This window comes from Rhipicephalus sanguineus, chromosome 9 (assembly GCF_013339695.2).
Source record: "Rhipicephalus sanguineus isolate Rsan-2018 chromosome 9, BIME_Rsan_1.4, whole genome shotgun sequence".
Taxonomy (NCBI): Eukaryota; Metazoa; Arthropoda; class Arachnida; order Ixodida; family Ixodidae; genus Rhipicephalus; species Rhipicephalus sanguineus.
In genome coordinates, this window is record NC_051184.2 from 33,626,186 (window position 1) to 33,654,117 (window position 27,932).

Here is a 27,932-nt window from a genome sequence, read left to right on the forward strand (position 1 = left end):
AGGAAAACATCCCAGAATTTACCGTGAGCAAAATCCTTTAAAGCCTGCATCCGGGGTTTCATTTACTGAGAGTTATGAAAATTTAGGTTCCAAATCAAACTCTTTTTTTTGCACTACCCAAATACAACACCGACCAATTAAGAGACTTGTTCCATTTAAGTAACAATTATGTTTAAGCAATTTGAGTTTACAAAGGTCAAAACGTATTTCCCCATCCTCCATGTCTCACCAGCAAGAGGTAATATATTGTAGACATTCAAGAGTCCTTACCAGCACGCAGAGAAGACGGGCAGCGTTCAGACATGGCATATATGCAGCCAGCAGATACAAAAACCGAGCAAAGTTCAATGAGGAACAGTTGTGAGCAGTTTGTATTGTGTGTGCCATCTGACAGGCTACAACATCCACTGTCCAATGTTTCACGACCACAGAAACACTGTCTCGTAACCTTCTGAAATGTCAGACGCATACTGTATCAGTGCCTGCTGTTAACTTCGTAATAAAATGGACTTTACCAAGATCTTCATAGATAACATCATCATGTGTACAGCTTATAATGTGCGCACGCTCAAAATAAAATGAGACACAAATAAAAAGATAATTACAACCTTTATTTGTCAATACAAGCTGCGCCTTGCATCACAGATCAAAGGTATCTTGGTATTATGGGTTACAATCGGATGTCATAGAAAAACAATCGACGAAGGACACCAATGCATATCCAAACTCTTCCAGCATAAAAGGCGGCACGTCACTTCCTATTACATTCCTATGTATAAAAAATTTTACGCGCGAATGTTTGGTCATTTCTCCTAATAAAACGGCAATAATCTTCTGAATAAAGCTGCACTACGTGCTCCTCTAAATTATGCAAAATATTACGCGATAACCCACATACCAAATGAAAAAAAAAAGTATTAAAACAAGTGCTCTCGAGAAAACAGAATAAATAAAAAAAACACCTCCACATTGGTTTAGCAGTAATGCGTTAATGGGTAACACATTCTCATACCGTCTCCTCTACAAAGTGCAGGAAAGTAAGACACACGACAAAATTTTTATCTTTATATTAACTGTGAAAACATTGGGCAACATCCCCCCCCCCCCCCACCCCCCAGCCCTTTTTTTTTTCTGTGGCCAATAAGATCCACATTTTTTTCACCTTCGTTCCAAGACCGTTATGGCATTTTGCAGCAGAGTCCAACAGGTAAATTCATTTCACTGGGATTCGCAAAACAAAAACTTCCGCAAACAAAGTGATGCCGTAACAGTCAACGAACAAAGGATACTTAAGTGCGCGACCCCCTCACAAAACTCCGTGCCACTGCGATTTCATCGCTATATTCACAGTAAACAGCACTACTCACTTATCGACACGACAATCTGCATTTTGTTCGCAGGCAGGCAGTATGAAAAAAGAAAACGCAAGATATGAAAGAGCAACTGTCCCCTTCTGTGGAGGCTAAGGGCTGTGCAGTGAGACGTATGTACACTGGAATCTATCCCTACATATTTCCAGCTTCAGCAGGCATTTCACACGATCCCATCGCATACAACGACTTTTATATCTTCTACAACAGAGCCAACAACGTAAAATGCACGCAACTCCTCAACGCTTTCCTTCTTTCCTTCCCAACATACGCTAACGAGACTTCAACACGCTCCTCATCCAAGGCCACTGTAGTTCCCTGCGCGCCGCTCGCGCGGCGCGCTCGATGACACAACTCCAGGCAGAGTCCGACGACACAACGTGCGGGCGTTTCCGAGGCGGCGAGATACCGTGTACCGGAGTCGACGACGACGGCCAGTCGTCGCGACGCGGAGACAGTTTTGTTTGGAGGCTCGCGGGAGTACTTTGCTCAGCTTTGTAGTGAAGAAAAATGTTCATTAAAATAACCGTCGCTACAATGTTAACGCAGGGTAAATTAAAGGTGGGATGAAGGAAAAAAAAAGTAATAATGTGGCTGATAAACTGACGTTAAAGGAAACGAATAACAAAACCGAGCTAGAAAAGGAAGGGAAGGAAAGAGGCAGTGAAGCACACGGACGGTCTTCGCCAACGCCACAGGTTCTTCCGCGTTGCTAGGTCTCGTGTGCGATGGCTTGACCGTTGGTAGTCACCTCGCTGCTGTTGAACTCCTGAGAGAGAGAGGGAGAGAGACACAACGTACAACTGTCAGAATCGTGATCAAAATATGCACACGTCCTCGGCTTTACTCCTTGAATGGAAAAAACTGTTCTCCACCTATAGAGTACTCTAAGGAGCATAGGTCGACATACTCGGGAGTACCGTAAAAACCGGAATATAGGTCGGACCGGAATATAGGTCGAAACCCCCACTTCTGACTACTGAAAACTGAAAAAAAAAAAAAAGTACATGGAATGGCCAAAGTATAAGAAGGTGCCTTTACCGTGAAACAAACGCAATTTCAAATGGTGCCCAGTGAAAATGCCATTTATTTACACGTGTGTTTACGTGCAAGTTCCACATGGCAGAAAGCCAGAAGATGGGCTCAAGCATTATCCTCGTAAAACATCACGACCGTCTTGACAGCACTAATTTGAATGCACTTTGAGGTCCCCGATAGCAATCACGACGCGAGCGCAGCTATCGGTTAAACTGTGCAACCTTCGTCTCCAGCTCTAGATACGCCGCGGTCTGGCACTGAAACAAAGTTTTCTTCTGATTGCTGCATGTTTGTGATGCTTCAGCGTCCACCAGTAGTGAATGCTTCTGTGGTGCACTCGATCTGCCTGCTGATCATAGCCATACGTGCCGCTGTAACCAGAGCGGCCGGCATCGCAGGAAGCAACAAAGAAATACAGTATAGACTGCTTATAACGTAAGTCGCCGGAGTCGCGAATATCCGCACTATAAGCGGTACCGCACTATAACCAAAACAACCTTCTTCAAAGGCTGCACTTGCGCAAAACGTGTTGAGCATGTAGCCTCGCGTGTCCGATAATCGACATATGCGATTTGGGGCGCTTACAACCACTTAAATGTCCGAATGTTCAAAAATTAACCGCCAAAGACCTGCATTGCCAACGAAATAAACACGGGGGAAAAAAAGCAAACAAAACAAAGTGCCATCGCGGAAATTCGCCGACTACGTTTCAGGCCTCCTCGAGGTATGCGCATTACACAAAACCATGTCGAATCGCGACCGAAATTTCATGTGCTGAGCGGTACCGATCGTTCGATTTCACGGGCGCACACGCGATGTCCAAGACATTGCAATCGAATCCGGAACCACAATTCGAGAGTTGCATGTGCCAACCATGCCCTCGTTTTCATTAACTATATGATACTCTTCCCTTCAAGTGCAGCCATCGCAAAAGTTTCGTTGATTCCGCACCAAACCGCAACTTTTATCGCCCGCGACCGCTAGCGAAAAGCAACCAACGCTGATTAGGCCTAGCGTGCCGTTCAGCATGTTGTCGTGGGAAGTTTGTCTAAGACAACATGAAGATCGGACGTCGAAAAGATCGCACTCAAGCACTAACTTAAGAACAGCGCGCGTGATACGAAGTTTGTGTTCGCGGCCAGGAGATCAACGGCGACAAAAGCCCGCCAAGCTCGTTTAAGTCCGCGCACTGACAGAAAAGGCGAAAGCTCGCGTCATGAAGTCGCAAAACTTTTCTATTTGCGGACGAGGTCGCAAACGCGATATCTGTAGCAAGTGTGATAACGACGACGCTTTTCCCGACAGGAAACTTACTTTAAAGCGCACTTGATGAGGATGCGATCGTACGTTCCACGCGTAACGCGCTGCCAGCAAGCGGCCGCGGAGCCTTGCCGCCTTGCCACCGCCGGTGCAAAGGCTACTCCGTCGCCTAGGCAACCACCATCCTTCCCCACTCGGCGAGCCCGCACAGCGCTGCCGCGGTCTTTTTCCTCCCTCCGCCCCTCGTTCGTTCACTGTGCGTGCCCTCGCCCTTCGTAACGACCTCGTCGCTCCCTCCCCAGCGGCGTACCTCCTTTGAGAATCGCACTCGCTACTGCGTTTGTCAGAAATATTTTCCCGCAACCGCATTATAAACGGTATTTCATCTTGGCGGACTGCACAATAAGCGGTATGCGTATACATGCGTATACATGGGAGGGTGAACGGGAGTCGAAAAAGACCGCATTATAACCGGTCCTGCACTATATGCGGTTACGTTATAAGTGGTCTGCACTGTAGTATCCTGTGAGATTGGAGCAGCGAGAACACCCGTGCAAAGAAACTTTCAGATATTGTTTGTGACTCGCGGCTCCTGCTCGCGTTCACATGCGCTAGCATCCCAACACACCTTTCACACACTTCAGACCAGATTTCTTCGTGCCTTCGCAAACTCGATCGCTGCTTTCTTGAACTCTACGGTGAACTGTCATCGGCCACCGGTCGAGAACAAGAAAAAAACCACCTCGGAGCCCAAATAGATTCACAAGACGACAACAAAAGCGCAAGACGAGATCGCCCTCGGCACAAGGCTGGTAGTAAACAAAGCAACACCGATGATTGCGATGGCGATGGAGACGGTTGACTTCAATTGCCCATTGTGGCCAGACTTGCGAAGTTTTTCTGTCAGTGACCAGTATATAAGACGGGGGTCGACATTCTAGGGCTGATTTTTGAAAAATAATTCAACCTATATTCCGGTTTTTATGGTATGTAGACAAGTGCTCATTCCACACTCATTTGACAGTCGCGAGTGAGTGACAAAAGGTGCGATTTGATGAGTGTGCTATACGAACGAGAGCGAGTGGGTGCGTTTATGAAAGCAAGTGATCGTTGCCAAGTATGATAAGTGCGCGTAGGTGCCAGCAAGTGAGAATGGGCGTAGTTATGAACACCAGTGAATGTTGGTGAGTCAATTAGCATGAGTGAGCATTGACGAACGAAAGTAGCAAAAGTGTTTATGACCTGCAGGAATATGGGTTTAAATAATGCCCCTTTCGGACGTGCAACCGGAGCGGTAAGTCAGAAAAATCGCACGCCATAGAGTTTTGCACTACTTTCTTGTAGTACTTGGTAATTTGGCACTACTTTCTTAATTTTTTATACTCTTACTTTCCCTCTTCCTTTCAGATGCATACTTTGGCTCTTTGGGGCATTTGGCGGTGCCGTGAAGGTGTCCACATTATCAGGCATGTCCGAAGAATCTGGAATCTGAAAAATCGGTTGATGACTTTACTGTGTTTATAATTTCTGTGTATATTTCCAGATTCCAATAACGGCTGTTGTGGCATTAGAGCAAGGTGTCACAGCTGGCAACAATGGCAGTAAAATTCAGAACCAGGCCAGTTCATGTCGCTATTCCCATCTTCAGGTAGCTCTCCCTGTTATTCAAAGGCTTGTTTGATATGCTGCGGTTTACATCGTTTAGCACTGTTCGTTTCTGTACGTAACATGCTATTTTGCTCCACCTCTGTTGAAGTGGCCACGTGAGGCAAAAAACGAAGTGCACTGAAGTGACTTGAATCCAAATTAATAAGCGTACCTTGAGCGTGGTTGCCACTGGAGCCTTTCCGTTTGCAGTTGCAAGTGGCAGGCGCTGATAATGCCGCCGGTGCATGCTGTCCACCGATGCAAGGTACCATGTGCCCGGAAAGAGGTCATCCAAAGGACCGACGGGCGTGTACGGTGCTACATGAAATTGAGGCACATAGGTTTACCACAAAGCTGTTTGCTGAAACAACTTGATATGAAAGCTTCATACATTATAAAGGGACACCGAAACAATAAATTAGACTGATAAATTATACACTGAAAACTCCAGTGTCGTTTACTTCACCACCATAAGCTTACTAATAGATGAGAAAATCAATGTCAGAATCTTCACTTTTAAATTTCCTGCCGAAATCTCCGATGGTGACGTCACGAATTTCAGTGTTTTTTTCATATTTTGGCCTTATTCGCTCAATAAAATTGCCTGAAACTTAGTATGTTAAGTCTCTGGCTCCCTCAGAAGAGAATGCATTTCATTTTTACCGATTAGGAACTACGTAGGCCCCAGTAGACGCCATCAAAATCTACGACGTCACGACGACTGGTGCGGCAACTTCAAGGTGGCGTCGCTACCCACTTTCTTTTTGCCCTTTTCTCGCTTACCAAGCGTCTTCTCACAGCAAGCGTGCTGTTTTCGGTATCATGAAAGAGTACTCATTTTCTGAAGAAAAACAGCACAAAAAAAAAGTAGACAAAGCAACGAGGGTAGACACACTTGTCTAAGTCTTTTTTTGTGTGCTGTTTTTCTTCAGAAAATGAGTACACACCAACTAGCCCAACTTGCCATTTTGTTACGTGAAAGAGTAACTTACTAATAGGAGAAAAATTGTTTCTCTCTTTAGTGACCCTTCAAAAAAAAAAAATTATTGTTACCTTGATGGTGTGTCTCCTCACGGAGCTTCATGATGAGGGCAAACTCCTCGGGTGCTACCTTGCGGCGCTGGGCAAGCCGCGCACGCAGGTCAACCAGGCTGGCATGCAGCTCGTGCAGTGCCGAGTCCGGCCCCAAGTTGTTTGTCACGCAGAGGCTGAACAGGGTCGCTGCTAGGCCGGAACCGTATGAGAACATCCCAATGCGCTTGCCTGCTAACTGGGATACGGGAAAGCTGCCACGTGCATAGGAGAACAAGAACAGCCACCGTCAACAGGAATGCTGAAAACATGACTAACATGGAAAGTATTAAAAAAAAAAAAGCCGTTTACAGAAAAACTAGCAGTTGTTCCGTGTACGGATACAACCGATGAGCCAAGCTCCTTAGAAATGTGACGCAAACGACTATGCACTTGATTTCGCTGCTGGCTTTCATGAAGGTAGTAGGGTGAGGCAACGTTTTTAGAACCAGTACAGTTTTGCAGCTTCAATCGCGAGCCGGCACACGTGGCTCACACGTTAACTTATGACGCTGCTGTAACATTTTGCTTCACTTGCTGTGTCTCGCGGGATCGGATACGGCAGCGCACCACTGCTCTCAATGGCGTGTTGCCGAAGCTGATCGCGGAGGCGACGCACATGCTGCAGCGAGCTGAGCGAGAAGTGGCCGCTTGCGACGTGTCGCACGTTTCTCCATGCTCACTTTCTCCATACTTTGTGCGTGATTTGTGAACGCATGAAGCATGATGCAAGATGGAACTGCAGCGCCGCTAGTTCTTGCGTCGGCCGTCGTGTCCACTTCGGAGAGCAAGCGTCTGTGGGAAGCTGCGAAACTGACCTGGTTCTAGAAATGCTGGGGTGGGGAGCGGTGATGCAGCGGGGAGCTTCGACGGCCACAGCGGGCCTAAGGAGCTTCGCTCCTAAAAAAGTGAGGCAACTTCGCACTAGTGGTGCTAAACCTGAAGGAAGTGCTGAGCAGGGCAACCTTCTTCGTTTCTCTTCCCCCGTTTTCTCTTTCTTTCTTTTTCTCTTTTCAAGTTCTTTCCCTCCCTTTTATGTCATTATTTCTATTTACTTCCATTTTTATTCCTCCTTTTTTCTTTTTGTTTCTCGCTTGCTTCCAGTTTTTTTCTATTTTTATGCGTGGTTTTGCCTGCGTTACGCCAAGCGACGACAGCATACGAAAGCCCTAGATGTCATATGCTGTCCACGTACCATTTGCGTTAGACTGAACGATTTAATGCGCACACCAACAAGCTCACCAAAATGTCAACATCATACCCTTGGCTAGATACTCTATTTCATTCATTACAGGCAATCTTTACGAAGCCTCGCTCCAAGCTTTCCACAGCGCCATTATTTTTGCAACCTTTTCCATGGAATAACTACCACCTCATATGTTACAAAATAGCTTGCGGACCTCCCATAAATACGTAAACCTGGCAAACAGGTATATACTAATAGTGAAGCACCCCAACTAGTGTTACCTGGCATGAGCGACTCACCTCGCGAGGTAAGATGCGAGGCAGGAGTAGAGAGAGGGTGTGTACATGTTGCCCACTTGGTTGGACACCAGGAGGCTTGGCTTGGTCTTGTCCTCAAACATCTGCTGGCTGAACTTCATGAAGGCCTTCTCCACGTCTCGATCAAACACAGACTCCTCTAAATGTACAGAGCTGAGAGAGAAAGAGGGATAAGAGATAGTAAGCAAAATTTCATCACATTTATAATCATGCTTTGTAAGAACTTGCCAGGTGGAAAGGAACACATAGGTTCGGTGCAATGAAAAATCGTTTCCTTTTTTTTTATGAACCACTTTCTATGTGGTGCCTTCTGTCTCCTTTTTCCTTATGCATTTATTCCACCTTGCACCACAGAACCTTGAATCCTTGTGTTGTTAAAAGTTGAGCTTGCTGGTTTCCAATCATAGAGTTCTATAGAGCACACGGGAATTGACATAAAAAAAAGTGGGCACACAAATGTCATCTGGTTTCAAGGCAACGCTCAGATGAATACTGAGGAGAATGTCATTGCAGATTTTTTTCCCACAATTTTAGGGAAATATGTGGAGGCGAGTCAGCTAAAACACACTGCCACTGTAGAATCCTTTATCGTTAAAACTTCACCTTTTCACCTTGAGATACGAGCAAGTTTGTCAGTGTACAAACACCAAGCGTTTCTTGCCATGGCTGTTGCCCTTAAAGGGGCCCTGCAACACTTTTCGAGCATGCTCAAAAAGCGCTGCCGATCGGTAGTCGAGGCTAACGAGAACACGCGAGCCAAATATTATAGCGATGCGCACGGCCTGGAATTTACAATAAATTCTCAAAGTCAGCTGAAAATCGCTCCCTCTTCTCTCGACAAATGATGTATTAGTCCGCAAAATATGACGCGATTGTCGGCAGTTCCACCATTGGCTGATGTTATAATCACGATAACACCCTCATTATTACTTTCGTTGTTAATTTTGAGTTCAATAAGTAGATAATATGTATGTCTATATTATGTCATCGCGTTAAAAACACCGAACAAACATTAATATTAGCACTTCCGGTCTCACCGACAGCTCGTCTGCTCGTAGTTGCGTGGTTCCGTTTTCTTCGCCATGCGCAGTGCCGAAAACGTGAATATTTCTGTGCTTTTGACCATCGCGGTTGCCGGTTGAGAGTGGCAGCCATTCGAGTGTTGCCTCGTCAGCTGAGAACTGCATCGTCGGCACGTTCTCACGACCGACGAGGCACGGGCGCAGCGTGTCTCCGGTACAATGCTGGCGTCCGGTAATGGCGGCGCTTCGGGGTCGTCTGCCAGTGCCGTCTTACGAGGCGGTGTATCGGAGTATGGGCCGAAACCGATCTCAGCTGTCATCGTTCCAAACAAGCGCGCACGTTTGCTTCCATGGTTGGCAGAGCGATGAAAACTACGGCGTTCGAGGTGCACACCCACATTACCAAACCGACGCGCAGTTTTCAAGCACGCGCGATACACAGCGCGATCGACTCCACTCGACGAGAACGACGCAAGCCGACCGGAAGTGGCGGCACACCACGTGGTTGCGCGAGACGCCAGAGAGAAAAAAATGAAAAAAAAAAATGCCGCCGGCACTGACGTCGCCTCCTCGCACCTCCGCCCTCCCTCCCCTCACGCCGGGCGCAGCTTTCCGCGCGCTCGCTGCGTTGAGTTGAGAGAGAAAGCTGCGGAACGTGATCTCTATAATTTGGTAACACCACTTAGACTTGAGGGATTCGAAAAATTTTTGCGGCATATGGCTCGTGAAGAGTCATACATCAATAATGGGACTATTCCAATATAACAAAGAAAGGTGTTGCAGGGTCCCTTTAAGCCCGCTAAAGACTACAGCACACCACCGGCAAGCTATTCTGAAATTATGGCTTAGCGAGACTCGTCGCAAGACTGTTCGACTGGCTCTGTGGCTAAAACTTTCGACCCCATTTTTTTTCCGCAGTGCTACTAAACTCGAGAGACCTTGACGCAGTATTCAATAGGCTCCTGTCAAAACAGAGCCCTTGCGGTAGCTTGATAATCACTCTCACCTGAAGCCAGCTAGGCTGGCATACTTAGGGGATGTCGAGTCCCGCAGAAAATCATTGAGCACAAGCCTGGCCAGGCTCTTTTGCACCAGCTTCCCGTACGGAGCGTGGAACAGCATGGCGTCCAGGTCGTCTAGGGTCACCGGCCTGTCGTGGTGCTCTGCAGAAGTTGAAAAGGGTTGTGAAAATATGAGAGTCTGTGGCCGCAAAACTCGCGACAATGTAAAAGAGAGCACGAAAACAGCACAGTAGGTCGTAGAGGATGCCATTATGGTGGATTGCTCCCAGATTAATTTTGACTATAGTCAGATACAACAGGGACCGACAACCATTTTCTCGACCCATTTTTTTACGACGCGACAGAAAGCTCACTTTTCGCAGTGTCTGTAGCCTGCAGTAGTTAATTCCAAAAGCACGTAGTTATTTTACAGGCAGTATCTTTCAATCTGAAAGGCTCTAAACACGGACGTACCTTTCCTCCAGCAATGCTGAGGATTGATGGCGATGCCACCAGCCCTTCTCTCGATTTGTGAAAGCTATCGTTGGTCTGCTTTCGCAGAAGTTCCTGCAGCTATGCTTAACCACCTTTATTTAGAGCTTTTCAACTATTTTTGAAAATAAGCTGTTACAATGAGATGATGTGGCATTATACACCTTCCCTGTATTTGTACCGCGTTGTGTGCGCATGCGTCCTCCAAGGTTGCCTGCGCCTGTGTCATGGGTGGCTTGCCCCGGCATCGTTACTCTCTCGATGCACGAGCCAAGTCAAGTCATCGAAAACGTCACTACGCAAATGTGCGGCCACGCCGAGTAGCAGCGTGCATCATTTCCGAGACGAAGTGTAGGTAGAAAAACTATGTCACTCCAAAATCTTAGCGACCTGGAAACTGCGTGCACGGTTGCATGAGCACGCTGAAAAGTTGCTCAAGACGCGCTGACGAGCATGGGATATCATTACGTCACGCGAAGGCAGTGCCACTTTAATGCATACTACTAACGTAGGCCTATATGTACATTTTTATGGAGTAATACCTTTTAATATAAAGAAATGAACAATATTTCAATACTGACAAAAAATTGTCGACCGCGTACAGCAATCAATGGTCACGTGGCCGGGTTCATCGGATCGTTTATGTTTTTGCCGCCAGAGGCGCCACAGGTCATTTTTCGCGACTTTCAATTAAAAATAAAAATATAAATCCATCTCTCACGAAAAAAACAGGGTTGGTTTGAGTCAATGTGACGGACAGTCTTTACATCAGTGGAGTGATCTCATTTCATGTTCTGGGCAATTGCCGGTCCCTTTAAGAAGTGCGCCCTGCCCAGACGACCAAATCACTGCAGCCGATCGCCTCAGCAACTAAGAAATAATCCCGCTCATGCACTCTGAAATGTTCTCCGAAGACAGGGTAACCGGACGTCCAGTTCACGACGTCAGCTTGGAGCACGCGCCCGTTGGTGCAGGCTTGTGCGCATCCACCTTTGAGGAGGAAATGCCGTGGACTTCCAATGTTGTATCCGACTATATAGGCGCCAACCCTTAACGTGCACCAAAGGCATGGTACGCTTCGTGCATACCACACCCTTCGAAATGTGACAATCATGGCCAGGTACTGAACCTGTGACCTTTGCAACACTACAATGCTGACATTATGCTGACAATGCTGACACTACAATGCTGACACACACATTACGAAAGTGATTAAATGCGAAAGCAGCTGTTATTGCTCTAAAAGTATCCAATGTTCAATTCAATTTGCTTCTGACACATATTCCATTCTGCCTAAAAATTTACTCTATTTCCACACCCCTAACTGCCACGCATAACAGAAAAGGTGCTTGTTGTCCAGAAGTATTTTTTGCAAAAATAAACAAATGGCGTGAAAATGTGTAATTTCTAGTTATTGTGAGAACAATAAAGTTTGGGAAAGAAATCTAAAGTACTGACACCACTAACCTTCGGCACGAACGGCTCTCGCCTTTTTGCAGAAACCGGCATAGCACTTGTCCAGGGCTCTGCTGTAGCACTCGACCGACAGCTTGCCGTCGACACGTGGGTACTCCGAGAGGAGATCTGGCTTGTAGAAGTCATACACGTGACTCATGTAGGTCGACCTCACACCTGTGGAACGAAAGAACTTTCACGATTTGCACCACAACGCTGGACTTCTTCAATACCCAGACCCACGCGGTTTCGAACTGCTCGAGACTGCTGTCCCCAAATTAAGTTATCTCGAGTGGCCCCACAAGAGTTGCTGGGGATCGCAACTGTTTTCCACAAACAACCAGTCCAAGGATGAACGTGCATGTACAGTTGCGCTCAAAACGACTTGCAACACGGGACCACGTGGCCTCACTAACTCAAAGATTGCGCATGGCTGCAAATAGCTATCATTTCCACACCTAAAAATATCTTCTTGCTTGGGACCACCCCAAGTGAAAGAACAGTGGTTAATTGTTAAAATAAGGGCTAGTAGAAGACATGCACAATCTCCAAGTTCATGAGGCCCCCGGGGTCCTATGTTGCAAGGCATAATGAGCGTTAGTCAAAGACAACAACTGCCAGGATAACAAGTTCCAGTGAAACTGTGAGCCGCCTCGAGCAGCTAGGCAACGCAACTGATGTGCACTTCTGTGAAAGCCAAAGCTGTGAAGTCAGTGGGACTGCCCGAGAAAGGTCAACCGATTTTGAAGCGTGGGGTCTGAATTGTGTCGACTTCAAGGTGACACCCACTGTTGTGGTGAATGGGAAGGACAGCCTCCTGGCAAGCTCACCTCTCTCTAGGACAAGAGCTGCGTTGGGTCCGACAAGCATGGCCACAGCACCGGCGCCACCTGTGGGCCTGGCAGGGCCCGTGGCGTACACGGCAATGTCGGCGGCCACCACAATGGCGTAGCGTCCTGCACGATACCAACAGGAACGCGAAGGTTAAAAAAGCATGGTAACGTAGAAGTCTTCAACAAAGCCTTTCATAAGTGCACTTGCACTACACATAAAACTTTACTGTAAAACCGCAAAAATGTGAATTTGATTGAACACGGCTGCACTGGAGTGGACAGTTGCAAACAGCAATAGGTATGTGCACTAATGACAATGTGACTGACAATGTGACCTCCAGGATTCAAGCTTAAAACCAGAGAATACAAGATGCTATTGAGATAACACAAGCTGACAATTTGTTCAAAAATGCAGCACACTTGTAAAAGACTATAAAGGTGACACCAGATGCAAAATGTTTTCTCCGAAAATCAGGATGCAAGAAAAGGTAGGCGTTTCCTTTTGGTAAAGATCTTGGAAGTGTGTCTTACTGCAGTTAAAGTTCAATTTCTAGACATGTGATGCAAATGAGGTTGACTGCCAAAGGTTTATGGCATCTCTCACTTGTGTAGCATGTTCTTCATGCTATATAGTAAAAACCTTAACAATGTTCTTTGTCCTTAAGTGCAACAAGTATGTTTATGACTTATCCGACACTACAGCTGTTGCATATCACCAGTGCTACTTTAGCTACGACATCCCAACCTGTCTGCAGTTTCAACATTAATCTCAAGTTAAGTCACAGGATAGGGAGAACACATACAAGTGGTACCCGCTGCTAAGCTTGAAGACACGTGCTCGATTTCCGGCCACAGCGGCCACATTTCGAAGGGGGCTAAACGCAAAGAACACCCGTGTGCTTGGATTTAGGAGGACGTTAAAAACCCCAGGTGGTCAAAATTAATACGGAGTCCCCTGCTACAGCATGCTTCATAATCACATCATTGCTTTGGCATGTAAAGCTCAGAAATCACAAAACACAAGTGGAAAATGAGCGTGCAGACTAGAATTGCACTGTTAAAATATCAGATTAAAAGAATAGAAAACAATCCAGGTGATCAGATACATGACCTCCAACAGTGAATGTGAATGTTTAACTAACGTCACATGAACAAATTAAAAAGGACATGTAAAGTGGTCAGCTTGAAACAGTATGCGCAAACAACAGCTGGTGGCATGAAATGAAGGACAACGTTCCATTGTTGGAATGCGCTCGGGCATTGAACAGCAAGCTGCATGCAACATAATCCAACATCGCCCAGAGAGTTTGTTACAATATCCAACCATGATGGAGAGTGCATTCTTAATTGCTTCTTGCTTGTCTGTTGCACTGCGGCCCAAATTACATTAAAGAGTTCGTGAAAAGAAAATGAAGCTGCCCGGTTGTAATTTTCCCTACTTCAACAAGGATTAGACACGCCGATTCCGAAATATTTCGGCACTACATTCAGTCTATAATTAATGAATCCCGTTTGAAACAGCAGTTTTCTTGGGCTCCTAAACGACTGTGTGGCACTACCGGCAGCCATAGGCACTAACGTGTGAAGTCATGCTAAGGGAAGTTATAAACACAGCGTTAGCTTTCTTTTGCCGTAAAATAATAGATTTATAGGAACCTAGAAAAGAAACAAAGAACACGGCAAGTTTTGTGCTCCAAGTTGTATACTGTGCAAGTACAGCACTTGATCTGCTTGCTTCCGCTTTCAAGTACATCTGGGCTCCGTCATGCGTGTTTTCTTGTCTTCGCTTGCACGGTGCAGCATCCCAGTTTTTTCTTTCTGGTTGCGTTAGGCTGAGTTTTACGGCATGTTTTGGGTGGCTTAGTCCTCGCTATGCCAACCGTATGCATTGTCAGACAGTGCCGTACAACTTATCAAAGTGGAAACAACGTTCGCTTTCACAAGCTGCCGGCGTCACAATCGAAGCTGTATGATGCTACGAATCTCGGCCAGCTATGGCTCAGCAAACACTGCTGTGTCACCATGTTTTGTCGACGACAGACATTTCATTGGCCGATTTAAAGTGACATCAGCTGTACAGTTGAGGGAAACGCGAGATGGGAAATCGTAATTGTGATTTTATAGTTATTAAATGAGCCCGGACGATGAAACGAGTCAAGGTATAGTATTGAATGGACGGCCAGGATTCCGAATACACACGTAGTTGAAAATTTTCGGAAAACGTTTCATGACCCCTTGAAGTAAGGGTAGTGAGTGCCAACCGTTACATTGCTATGTGGTATTATTTTGCTACTCCCTTGGTGCAAGTCCTCAAACGTTCATAGATAGTGGTGCAATGTTGGAGAGACATATACTTTATGGTGAATGCACAAAATGTGTGTTTGAATAACAGTCGCACATATCAAATGAAAAAAAAGAAGCAAGACATTCTGCAGTGATGAAACTAGCTATTTCGTTAGTATCAAAAGCTGAACTAGCCTTGGTACACTTCCATGAACTGTGTCTTGAATAATGTGAGATGACATTAAATTTCTGAATGTGGAATCAGCAATCCCAGCTAGAGCACTGCACGGGCCCGGGCCGGCCCAAAAGCCCGGGCCCGGCCCGGCCCGCGGGCCGGGCCGGGCCGGGTAAGGGGTTCTTGGATCGGGCCCGGGCCGGGCTCGGGCCCTTGGTCTTCGGGCTCGGGTCGGGCTCGGGCCTGAGCCAGGCCCGTATTAGGCCCGGGTCTCATACGTATAGGTATAATTGCGTGTGTACGTTGTGTGGCTTTGTTTTTTTGTTTTGTGGGGTTTAACTTCCCGAAGCGACCCAGGCTATATGAGACGCCGTCGTTGAGGGCTCCGGGTAATTTAAACCACCTGGAGTGCAGTGGCGTGCATAGAAATTGCACAGTACAAGACGTCTACAATTTTGCTCGATCGGTATGCTACATGGGATTTCAAGAAACGCCTAATATAAGTTTCCGCCATTATAGTGAGTGAAAGACGTTCTTGGGTACCGTGTAAGGAAAACAACGGTAAACTGCCTAGATTAGTGTGTATAAGATGTGGGCGTTTGTATCTAGGGAAACATTTCGAGTATGCAGCTACGCTCGCATGCCCGTAGACTGGCCACCGCGACTTGTGAGTCATTAATATCTCAGGAGCTGTTTTTCGTGCATTTTAAGTGCAAGATGCGGAGCGACTCTTATCCCAGGGCAAACGCCGTTGTTGATTCTCCCATTACTAGTGGCGATGCGCCATAGAGACACTCGTTTCCCTGAGTGGCGGTGACGGTGGCGGTGACTCGGGGAAGAAGGGTGGGACAAAGAACCTTGTTGTTTTGAACACGAAAACGTAGTGTAGGTGGGTTCAGTTGCCTGCCGAGGAGTCAACACGACAGCTTTAATTTATGTAACGCTGCCCAGCCTGGCGTATTCCGCCCAGAAGCAGATAGAGCACATTACATTAAGTTCCAATGGATACCTGGCCGTGCTGGTATTTCAGGAAACGAAAAAGCGGACGAAGCAGCCCGAAATGGACTCCAGTACCGGAAATTCAGAAGAATATTTTTTACTAAAGTCGACGCCTCGAACATCGCAAAAAAATATGCCTATCAAGAAAATGACCGCCTCTGGAATCTGCCGCTCCAACAAGATAACTGTCTGTGTTGCATTGACCCAGAAGTGAGAGCGAAAATTTCCCCAACCCTTCCTCGCCAACTTGAGACACTGTACCATCGTCTTCGACTGAACGTGGCATACACGAACAGTTATTTGTACCGCATAGGGCGCACCACTAGTCCCTGCTGTGATAACTGTGGCAGCATAGAGACAGTAGCGCACATATTACTGGACTGTTCCGCGTACCGCGATGAGAGAGCGTTGTTTTAGAGACAAATGGACATGATTTGTCACGATCAATTAACGTTGCACAACATATTAGGCCCAGTGCCCGGCCCTTCTAAACAGCGACGGGTTTCACAGTCCCTGTTTAATTACTTGTCAAACATTGGCCTAGTAGGAAAGCTTTAATGATTGCATGATTATTTCATACAGCAAAGGCTTCACTTACCTGACACACTCGTTGTAAATATTTCTATCAGGTTCACTTGCGCATTTCATTTTTTTATATTCTTTCTTTTTATTATTATTTCCTTCCCTCTCATCTTTAGTCTGTCAATCCCGTTCCCCATCCCTACACAGAGTAGCATGCCAGCGGTATACCGACGCCGGCAAAAATCTCTGTTTTGTTTTTCCAATAAAGAGTCTCTCTCTCTCTCTCTCTCTCTCACGTTTTTTTTTTCCCATTGCATTGTGCACTAGATGAGGTTTGCAGGAGACTTGCTACTTTTACTCAACAGCCCTAGCTCGTATGCAGTTGATGTAGACTCAATTTAAAAATGTCTGCCATGCTTTTTTCTCCACTTTATGCAGGTATATTTTGTAGTTGTTCTTTGAAATGCAAAAATGAGATTGCGTGGTTAGCACTGCGTGCGTACATGAAAGAGCCAGCTATGACTCCAATTATATTTTATATTACCCTGCAATCATTTCGCAAGAGTGTTACGCGCGTAATTAACCGAAAGTATACACAGTACCGGTGAAAGTTGTGGCACTGAAAGAAGTTCCTAAAACAATCTAGAAAATATCTTGTGTGCGGCAGGTATCTTCACAATAACCGAAGGTTGGACAGTGCCTCCTTTATGCTCAAGGCATAACTAGCTGAAACGGGCCGGGCCGGGCCGGGCCGGGCCCAAACCTTTCGGGCCCGGGCCGGGTACGGGCCACATTTAGGAACACCGGGCCGGGCTCGGGCGGGCCGGAGAATGGCGTTTTCGGGCCGGGCCGGGCCCGGGCCGGAAAAATCGGCCCGTGCAGTGCTCTAATCCCAGCTACCAGTACACCCTTACATTCTTGTGTCCACGTTTAAGCAAAAAAACAAGGACCAGCTTTTCAACATAAAGGCATGAGGAAATGGTTATATTGTCCACATACATGGACATGCGCCTTTGAACATCTAACCGTGGTAGCTCATAAAAAATGTCCTTTTTCGTGTTCTTAACATGACAGTTATTAACAAGAACCGATTATGTGACCAAGCCATTTTTTGGATTCAAACAGGACACATAACTATGCACCAGTAAGCAAGACATTTCTTACACACTTCTGCCTCTTATATCTTCATGGTCGTATCGCTAAACACAAGACATGCAAGAAGCAGCAACCTAAATCCTCCTGTGTGCTTCAACATATATGGTGATCAAATAATTGAATTTTCGAGTGCTAAGGTTAACATGCAACACAATATGCAAGCAACACTTCATATAGTTCATGTTTTTATCCTTTCTTTTTACATTTTACCTAGCGACTAGTATTACACCACAGGGACTGGCAGTATGTGTGCCATGAAACCATGCACTTTCTTTTTTTGGTTACCTCTCTTTTTTCCCATGTATTATATCATATGGCGGTGTGTGTGCCACAAACAAAGGTTTAATTAATTCTTATGTACAGCGATTGTATGTATGTATTGCTAACAACAGCTTGTACAACGCTGCTAGTCACAGTTTTGTTGGATCAGCCCAATTATATCTGTGCATATTTATGTACGTAATTTAGGTATTTAATTATATTTACGTATGCAACCTTACGTAAAATTCTACATGCATAATTATATTTATGTACATAATTTTACGTAAAAACATATGTAATTATAGCTATGGATGTAGGTCCAATTATATCCACATGACTGATGTAACCATCTATTATGTCCAAGTAGCGGTGATTTCACGACATGCATTTGGGTGACAGCTTACCGTCCCAGGCACTGGACTCCACCCACGCGGCTGCATTGAACAGTGCCGCCGTGCCACCATAGCAGGCATTGGTTGTGTCCACACCCTCAATGTCTGTGTTGCCTGCTTCCTCAAACAGCTGCATGAGAACCGTCTTGACACTTTTGGACTTGTCGACGAGCGTCTCGGTGCCGACCTCGAGGCGGCCGATGCGGCTGGGGGGCACGCCTGTCCGTTCCAGAAGACGGCTCGTCACGGTCAGGCAGAGCGAGTTGATGTCCTCACGGTCGGAGCAGAAGCCCATGCGGTCCTGACCGAGGCCAACCGTGTACTTGCCAGTCGACACGCCGTCGTAAGCCTCAAGCTCGGTCTGGTCCACGTAGAGGTACGGGAAGTAGATCTCCATGGCAAGGATGCCGACATTCTCGGGCCAGCCGCGCGTCTCGTTCTGCTTAAAACTAGGCATCGTCTGCATGGATGCGAAAAGAAAGTGGGTTTTAGACTAATCGACACAAACAAGATCCCAGGTGAAAAAAGTTCCATTTCCAGCTGGAAAGACACAGCTTGATAAGTGAATGAATATCCAGCTGGAACTTTGCCAGTTCCCGGCTGGATTTCAGCCATATTTCAGCTGGATATCGACTTTGAGCTTAATTATAGTGCTATATAGTTAATCCAATCATTGAACCAGAAATCTTTCCATCTGGAAAGGTTCAATAATCCAAGCTGGAAATGGAACACCTTTCATCCAAGAAAAAACAAACAAACAACATAGCATATCAAATAAGTGACTAAGCCGTGAAATTCTTTCCCATGCTAAAAATGAACAAATGCTCTTTTAGAGGAACTATTAAGAAGGGCAACATATTTACAGGTTGCTCGGTAATCTTTAGAGTAAGCGAGAGAATTTAGTAAATCCTGAAAAGGCACAGTTGCTCACTGCTCAGCAACTCAAACAACAGTTGGCCCTCACGTTGATCTGTGCTTCATCGCACTATCATTCAGCACTGGGTCATCACATGGGAGTCAACTGCTGTCACAGTCAGGAACCATGGCACCCGCTTTCATTGTACATCACAATAAGACAGTTAAGTGACCCTAGTTTTCACCAGCAGTACAAAGTAGCGCCAGCAACCATTTCCGTGTTCAAATTGATGAGCACCGCACACAAAAAAAAAAGAAAGCCATTGAACTACTGGGGCTGTGAAGCACCTAGTGTTTAATTTGTCCCTAAATCACACACGAGCATTTATTACTGTCGCCCCCAATGAAATATGGCAATGAAGTAGTAAAATCAAACCTGCAATCTCATACTGCATATCCTGTATTGAGATCTCGCGTGACGCATAACATGGTTCACTCATACTCGAAACAATGAAGTGTTTTATAATCGATATCTTATTTCACTCGAGTAATAACTTGAGAAAAGGTTCAGGAAAGTGGAATGTGCCCGTAAGACCATGGTGAAATCTTAGACAAAACCCCATGACTTCAATAACGAAATCCAAACTGGAACAGATTACATTGCTTTCAACGTTGTGTTGACAAAAATCTATTTTATCTCACCAAAGCAGCAATTTTTGAACACGTCCAGAAAATGATAACACATTGACAAGATTAAGGTGAAACTTTGAAAGTAACCCCAAGACTTAAACAGGGAAAGCCAAACAGGAATGCACTGCGTTGCTTTCAATGTTAACAATTCCACGTGCCCATATTTTACGACGACAATGGATCAGTGCCCCGAACAATGACAGCAACAACAACAGAAAGGGATAAACTTGTGACCAACCATTTCCTGCAAGAACAGGAGCCCAGACTAATAAAGAACCATGAAAAAGCTGGCAAGGAACTAGACAGCACAACAGAGCTCAGTGCCAGACAACAAAATTACACCTGACTGTAGCCGTAGCACTGCGCGACGTTTTCCTCCAACAGCTGTTTAAACACGAGGAAGGAAAGCACAACAGAAGGCCTTGCATGCCGTCTAGCCAGCTGGCATAAGCTGCACAAATAACAAAGTTGTGATTGACACGAAACGAGATGGGCGTTGCGGGCAGAAAACTCAATTACGTGCACTGTACCTGGTTTGTATGAAATAAAACTGCGGCTGAGCATTTGGGGAAAGTAATTTCCCAACAGTCTTAGCTACTAAAGAGTTCTTTCACTGGTCACAAGTTACCTGCATGATTAAATCAGTGAAGAGAGAAAATTGAAGAAGACAATGAAAAAATGAAAACTCTAGCGTGATTTACAAAACTTGCTTCGCCCAGACACAAGCTATCTGTGGACCCTTTGCCTTGCCTATGTTTCTGTACTCACTGTCGTGCTATACAGCAATGCTAAACGACTGGGCTAGTCATTTAAGTGAAAAGCGTTCCTTGTCACCTCGACAGCGAATGCCACGATGCAAATGAGGGAACGGCATAACAAGCATACCCTCCTAGTTTGTTAAGGTCTATTTATTCTGTTCATCACAATTTGCAAGCGGTTAGCTTCCAAAGCACTCGAATAGATTGTGCTGTTCCCAACACTGCAAGGGAAGCGAACGGCACAAAGTAAAGCGACAGGATGAGTATTCGTGTCCTGAATGTTGTCTTTCTGTAACCTATTAGTATTTCAATTTTCTTACTTTGATAAGTGTATCTGTTTCAATCATGGCAAGCTATACAGTTGATTAATACTATGGTGAAATAAAAAAAATACATTAGATATTGTTTCAAAGTTTTCTGCAGAGATGCACACATGTACAGCAAGAATGGCCTGAGCTACCGAGAAATGTAAATGTTATGAAGTTTAAACATTTTAAATGTAATGACAACAGAGGACTAAGTTGCCGTTATATTGTGGTTAAGTCATTGCATATATTGAATAGCATGTTCGTGGTTAAGTTCAAACAATAAAACTGGTATGAAAATCAAATGAGGAATTTAGTCAGGGACTGCCTTCTGCATTCTCTTGAAATAAATTTAATGCTGAAGTGGACACAAATCAAAGATTATTGGCATCAACACAACTGTAAGCAGCAGTTTGCAGGTACACTATCAGCTTCTGGTTCATACATCAGTTTGTGTGTGTATGTGTGCACATGTGTGTGAAGTAGACAAATGTTATCCTTTGACCTACACTGAAATCATATGAATGAAAGCTGAATTTCCTTTTAAAGATTTTATTTATTGTGAACAGATTTCTTGTTTGGCCTATCCAAATTAAAAAAAAAAAAAGATTCCTAACACCAATGACTTTTCTACGATCATGGACAATTTCAAAGAAATCAAAAATGAAACATCTTGCATATGTTTCTAACAGCAATGAGAAAAGATAAATCTGAGAGCTTAATCTGTTATGGATGACTGAAAGAGACCAAATTATCATGCACACGTTACTCTGCAATATATGAATATGTACACCAGAAATGAGCGTGTAAACTAAATAAACCTCACTTTCTCAAGAATTTTATGTTCAAGTGAAAGAAACTTCATTCGAATGTTTTGAGCCCTTAATACTCAAGAGAACAGTGTGTTGCTTAAGCAACATAGACAATTTCGGGTATTACTGAATTGCGAATGACTTGGTGTGTAGCGGGGACTGCGTTCTCATCACATTTCTTTCTGCTTCTACTTATCTATTTTTATGGACAGCCTTCTATTATTTAGTCAGGAAATTTAAGTTTATAGCAGTATGAAAACCTAGCCACTAAGATGCAACAATCCAGTGGGTAACCTGGACTATTGAAACAAGTGAGAAATTAAACACTTAAACAAAAGAGAAAATGACTACTATCATCTGTTTACCTAAACTACGCAGCTTATGTATTCCGATGAGGCTCCTTAATCGTGATACAGCCTTGGCTTTGAAATGTGCGAAAGCACACGTGCCAGTGCTTTTGCCTGCCTAAAAGCTGGCCAGCTGTGCAATTGCCAATAGGCTTGAATGAAACACGTGGAGGCATCTTGCCATTTCTTTCACAAGTGTCCATACTGATTAGAACACAGCTGTGTGCAGCAATCTTTGTGCTACAAGGTGGTCCTTATCACAGTCGGTTAGCGTGCCAAGATTGTAAACCCGGATATGAAGATATCGTGTCTGAAATCTTGTTTCCACATGTGTAGTATGAGCGACAGTGATAAGCACTGATGACTAAAGAAAACATGGCACAATTAAGACAAGTGAGCTACAGCATGATATTGCAGATAACACACAAACACAAAAATCTGAGTTTTTTTTTTCTATGTTAACATGAAAGCAGATTGTTCAACGACTTTCTTACGTTTTGTGCTATGCGTTCGGCTTGCTTACTTTCAAGCTTCATATAGTGCTCATGCGTGGTAAAGGCCGTCGAATCAAGCTACGAAGTCTAAGAATGGGTAAATAAGAGCTTGGGACTTCCATTAGACGTGCACTACTAGTGCCACAGAACCGAAGCGATTGCGTTGTTGCTGTAGCGATAAACTACAAAAGACATAATGCACACAATTAACTGCCTTTCCGAGGATGCATTTACTGTACAAGTGCAGAGCAGCATGTAATAAAAATGCCAGCTCTTTACGTAAAATGCAAATATTATGTAAAATGCAAATGCTGTAATCGTTTATCGCTGTCAGTTAGAAAAAGAGATTGTGTTAGCCGGTGAACAAGTAGCATGTTATGAGCCCATCAGCAGGTGTGCAAAACATTAATTCTCTTTAAAGCAACCTTAACTTCATTTAACAAAACTGAGAGAAAAACATGTTTGCAAATGGAACGCATTCCCACAGGTTACCGTGTCATGAAAAAAAAAGAACCTTTATGCATTGCTTGTAAGAAATTTGTTTCAAAATGCCCTGAATAATGCTGAACAGAAAGGAAAACCTTCTTGGAGTTCCAAACTTAAAGCTACGCTACGGGGTACAGAATGAAGACTTCCCGCTGTTCTTATCTACAGAACTAAACCTCACAATCTGGCATTATGAGGTGTCATTCTTACACAGTTGTCACTGCAAAACAGTAAGCATCCACCGTTTTTAGCCAAGCTGTGGTGTTGTAATAATGAGTGTGCCCAAGCAGGTTACATTAATTTAAAGATGCACACCTCTATGGCACTTGCACCACTACTATGCGCAGAAGGGAGAACAGTTTGCAGTGAAAACATCTATTCCTTTTCGTAAATGTGTCGTGTGGCATGGCTTTTGAAAACGCTTTCGTCTTGCTATGTGCCAGTTGCAACTATTTCATTTTCACGCACTCGCACTGCACGTTGTCAATATCTAAAAGATTTTGCTCTGGACAAGTCCAGCATATCTATGCATATTCTTCAGTGAAAGGTTATGAACAACATGTTTGACGCTTGCTCGCACACCGTGTCGAATGAGAAAATCTAACCGCGGTTTTACACTAAGTGTAACTTGCACATGAAGCAACTTACTCATTAAGCCCTTGTAGAATTGTACAAACTTTGGAATATATCTATGTACTACAGTCATCTGCAGCTGCAAACACTGCAATGGCGCGCCTCTGGGCAAAATAAGACACAAACACATCAACACGAGGTTCGGGCCAGCATGACTATCACATGCTGTGCTATATGCTGCGGCGCATGTGCTCCGTGCAGCTGCAAATAAGCTGTTGAAAGCTGCAGCCGAGGCTATAAACTAGGCGGAACGTTTGCGGAAGACATTAAGCAAACTAAGTCGCCGAGAGATCGGCAGTGTAAAAAAAAAAAAAAAAAAAACTAGGCAAACCGGATTCATTCGTAAAGCGCGCATTAGACTCGAATGCCAAATGAAGGACACCGGAAAAATTACGTAAGTACGTACCTTTTTTTTTTTTCTCGAACACGCGGTGATTAATGCGAGGAAATCACGTTATAACGCCGTCCGCACTTGCAACAAACACAACATGACTGTATAACATATTCGCGCGAATCACGGCCGGATCGTGAGACCTTTCCTTCGCGCGGTGCGTATTTTCTCCGCGTTTATCCTCCAAGATGACCTAAAAAGACAAAGGCCTCTGACACGCTCGAAGTAAGAAATGTAAAAAAGAACACGGGGCATACACACGCTCGAAAAGAAGCGGGCCCCTCCCTTATGGCCATACGTCTAGCGAAGCAAAACCTGAGCGAATGCGTCGATAGCTGCCGATGGGTAAAAAAAAACGCTTCTCCGAGGCGCTGAGCGGATGACAAGAACCGTTGGCTGCACGGTCGCAACTTGCGGAAACAAACAAGAAAAAAGTACGCGTGCGCAGTTATACGCGTTTAACATGTGTCCGTGCGAACGTAACGTCTTCAATCACGCTCTCCTTTCGAGAGTGGCGCGCAGAAATTCCGCTCACGGCGACGACGCCAGATGGATACAGGAATAACGTAGTACCGTACTACACGCATCGGGCATTTATTTGGGTTACGCGCGACCGTGACCCAGCTTTTTCAAGTTCGAGGCCGCCGCATCAAGAACGCCCGGCTTTTTTTTTTCCCCTTCGACAGCAGTAGCGTCGCCCGGGTTTTCACCGCGATGCACAAGAAGTGACGCAACAACCTTTTCGCGTGAACACATGCTACCGAAGGGATGGGGGCGATTCCTGCAACGTCGAAAGAACGCGTGCCGCTCCAGCGGGAGTGCGGAAAAAATTTCGGGTCATGCTAACGACCGGTCAAATGCCGCGAAGCTCTCTCGCAGCTTGCCCTAAGATCAAAAAGGAGCGAGCCCGGGTAAAAAGAACACAGCGAAGAGCGCCGGAATAGTGCGCAGCGTTTAACCAGTAAAACGAGCACGCTCTCCCTGTCATGCTTCCGTAACGAGCAATAAAAAAATACAAATAGGCATGATCAAGACGCGTGCATCTACAACGGGACGCACGTTTCTTCTTCTTTACTTGGTTTTGTTACGTTCATCGGCCCAGCGTTTTCTCTTTCCTCTCCTCTTCGTTAGGACGAGGGGTCCGAGATTTTTTTTTTTTTTTTCTTTAAGCGCTTCGCGAGACGCCCTTTCTTTTTTTGCTTACCTCGAGCGCTGAGCATTTACCGCCGATTCCTTCACTGGTCCCACTGCTGCCCGTCGCAGTCAGCCCTCGCAATTTACAAGGCACACGACGAAAGTCCTCTCCGGCACGAGCATTCCTCCAGTTCAGTCCCTTTTTTAACTTTGCCACTACACGTAGGAGACGGAAGAACGAAACCGGAAGTATGGGTCAGACGCTTACTGGGGTTGCCAGATCAGATGCTCAATATCGGACGAACTTTGTCGACTAGATTACTCTGCTCTTCAGCGGAAACGGCACTGTAGTAACCGATGAGAGTAACAAGGCATGTTGTCATACGAGTTTTATTATAATGATAATGAAAACAACTTTATTGTTTTATTATAAACGATGGGTTTTTAAAAACGTTTACAAATTACACGAGAAGAAACCACGATAAACGAAACCGAAACCAAAACATCTTAACACGCGATTTGGCGCTCCTTTCAAACCGAGACTGTTGCACGAATTTCGATCGAGCTGCCATGTAGCCGATAAGTGCTCCTTTCTAAGTTGTCTAGAAGGCAAACGACATATTTCCGAGATATATGTAAAATACACTAAAAAAAAGGTATAAGCTGTTGGCTTCGGTATGAAAATGCCAAAGCGATTGCTCGCCGGAGATACGGATGGCACTTCCATCGAGCCGTGACGAAGCGCGCGTGAAAAATCGCGGCGTCTCCTACACGGTGAAAATACGTTCATTATGGCGGTACCGACAGCTGGCTAAGCGATTATATACTCAAATAAAATAAATCTGTTTGAACGATCGAAAATTCCGTCGGCTCAGAGCTATTCCCTTTCGAATAAGTCAATACTTGCGACGTGTGACATACTACCGTAGCTAGGATGCAAGCATGGGTTTGATATCGGCGCGGTGAATAGTAATTGTTCGTTCAACTGAGAAATCCAATGAAACGATGTTCGACCAAGTATAATGATTATGCACACAAACCAGGATCAGGAAGAAGAGGGCGATCTTCTATTTCGTTGGTCGGCGAAATAAAAGACGTGTCAAGCATTGCTGCCTAATTCTAGTTGCTATAGCCTAGCTGGCCGACGGTGGTAAATGCTAAGTATATATAAGAATTCCGAGCTTGCTCAAGCCTACCTTTTTTCCACTCGGTGTTCTTCCAGAAATCCTCAGGCGTAGTGGAGACGTCAAAGAGTCGTCTAGAAACTCGGCGTGCACCAATTCACGCGCACAGTGATCGAACGTGCGAGAAGACACACACAGCAGAGCGTACTACGTCGGTCGTGTCACTCGTTAGCAGTTGTGAACGTGCACGTGTACACCAAGAGCTCCAACGACGTGAACGAGTGATGGTTGTATCGGCGCCTAGCGTCGACGAGTCTGAGACGCGTCCGGCTATCACTTCTCTTCGTCCCCGACTGAAAAAACGCGAAACTCAAAGTCGGCTTGCCCCCTCTTTTACTTTTCTTTCCCTCCGCTAGCTCCTGACGCCTTTTTATGTCGGCAACAAAGCGCAGAGAGGAGAGAGAAGATAGAAAGAACTACAAAGGAAAGGCCCGCGACACTACTGCCACCCCCCTCCCCATCCCTGCCTCCAAGGCCACGGGCTCGCGAAGGGAAGGAAGAGTACGTGCCTTTCGCGTCTTCGGCTGCTCGGAAAATTAAAACAAAAGGTTCACGCCGCGTTCTTTCCTTGTGTGCAGAGCGTGGCGCTTGCGTATAAATAAATATAGAATGAAGGCAATCAATTCCAGTCGCGTCGGGTCCCTCCCGAAAAGCGAACACGAAAACAAGACTAACCCTTCCGCGAGCACCGTCTCTCGCAGCGCTCTCGCCGATATGCGTCACGATGAACGTCAGAACAGTGCACACAATGGCATGCGTGCACATATACTCGGACCATTTCTTTTTTGGCTTCATTTTTCGGAGAAGAGATATTTCGGTTCGGTGCACTTGTTTTCCCTCGCGAAGCACTTCCCAGATCATGGACCCAGTGTGAACCGCGAACGCCATATAAGATAAGCCATAAGAATGTCATATGTATCGGTACCATATATAAGATATCCTCGAAATAACAACGTGCCATAGCAAACAAGGCGTCTCATATCCGTGCCTTCGCAGATGCTTCGTCGATTCAATCTTTGGTTCATGTTCCTCGGTCTTATCTGTATGCAGAAGTTGTCGAGCACGTATGTGCAATCGCGTGGTATATATAATCGCCACGATAAAAGCATAAAGTTTAAAACCGGAAAAATGTGTGCCCAGCTTGAAAGTGCATGATTGCGTGGGCGATAGATGATGTATCTTCATGCAAGCGACATTTTGCAAATGACCGAATTGTTGTATTAGCAGAAGCCTTTGGCCGGCCACGTGGCCTTTAGCTTCTGCTTCCTTTTATGTTGTAAACAGGGTGGATGGATGGACGCAAAACTTTAATTTAAAGCCCCGAGGTGCGCGACTCAGCGCGCAGCGCATTCAACTCCAATCGA

General features: G+C 45.4%; 2 protein-coding genes across 5 annotated transcripts in view; one reads left to right on the forward strand and one right to left on the reverse strand.

The window, feature by feature from the left end:
• Window positions 1-590: 590 nt before the first annotated feature.
• Window positions 591-26,893, reverse strand: LOC119404941 (hydroxymethylglutaryl-CoA synthase 1). Of its 3 annotated transcripts, none has more exons than XM_049419128.1 (9): window positions 26,581-26,893; window positions 18,492-18,939; window positions 12,690-12,815; window positions 11,872-12,036; window positions 9,918-10,074; window positions 7,872-8,042; window positions 6,369-6,601; window positions 5,488-5,633; window positions 591-2,139 (listed from the first exon to the last, which is right to left on the reverse strand). In XM_049419128.1, exons 2-9 carry the CDS (start codon window positions 18,934-18,936, stop codon window positions 2,083-2,085), a joined length of 1,500 nt encoding a protein of 499 aa, XP_049275085.1. In that variant the 5' UTR covers window positions 18,937-18,939; window positions 26,581-26,893; the 3' UTR covers window positions 591-2,082. The 3 variants fall into 3 exon arrangements, with proteins under 3 accessions (XP_049275085.1, XP_037527586.1, XP_037527589.1); XM_037671658.2 differs by lacking the exon at window positions 26,581-26,893 and adding an exon at window positions 25,455-25,624; XM_037671661.2 differs by lacking the exon at window positions 26,581-26,893 and adding an exon at window positions 24,266-24,507.
• LOC119404943 (exosome complex component RRP45) overlaps window positions 24,209-27,932 on the forward strand; it is a 48,100-nt gene continuing 44,376 nt past the window's right edge. The window contains exon 1 of one of the 2 annotated variants that reach the window (XM_037671665.2): window positions 24,209-24,253. In XM_037671665.2, the coding sequence (XP_037527593.1) occupies window positions 24,224-24,253 (30 nt within the window). In that variant the 5' untranslated portion in view covers window positions 24,209-24,223. Of the gene's footprint in view, window positions 24,258-27,932 lie in introns of both variants that reach the window. The other variant, XM_049419129.1, reaches the window with a different exon arrangement.

What these genes read in the sequence shown, in the direction of transcription:
- LOC119404941 (XM_049419128.1), bottom strand. Translation starts at nt 18,936, where the DNA reads ATGCCTAGTTTTAAGCAGAACGAGACGCGCGGCTGGCCCGAGAATGTC. An exon ending in CTCGCATCTTACCTCGCGAG is followed by an intron (nt 6,602 to 7,871) that starts GTGAGTCGCTCA and finishes TGCACGTGGCAG; the next exon opens with CTTTCCCGTATCCCAGTTAG. An exon ending in TGAGGAGACACACCATCAAG is followed by an intron (nt 5,634 to 6,368) that starts GTAACAATAATT and finishes AATTTCATGTAG; the next exon opens with CACCGTACACGCCCGTCGGT.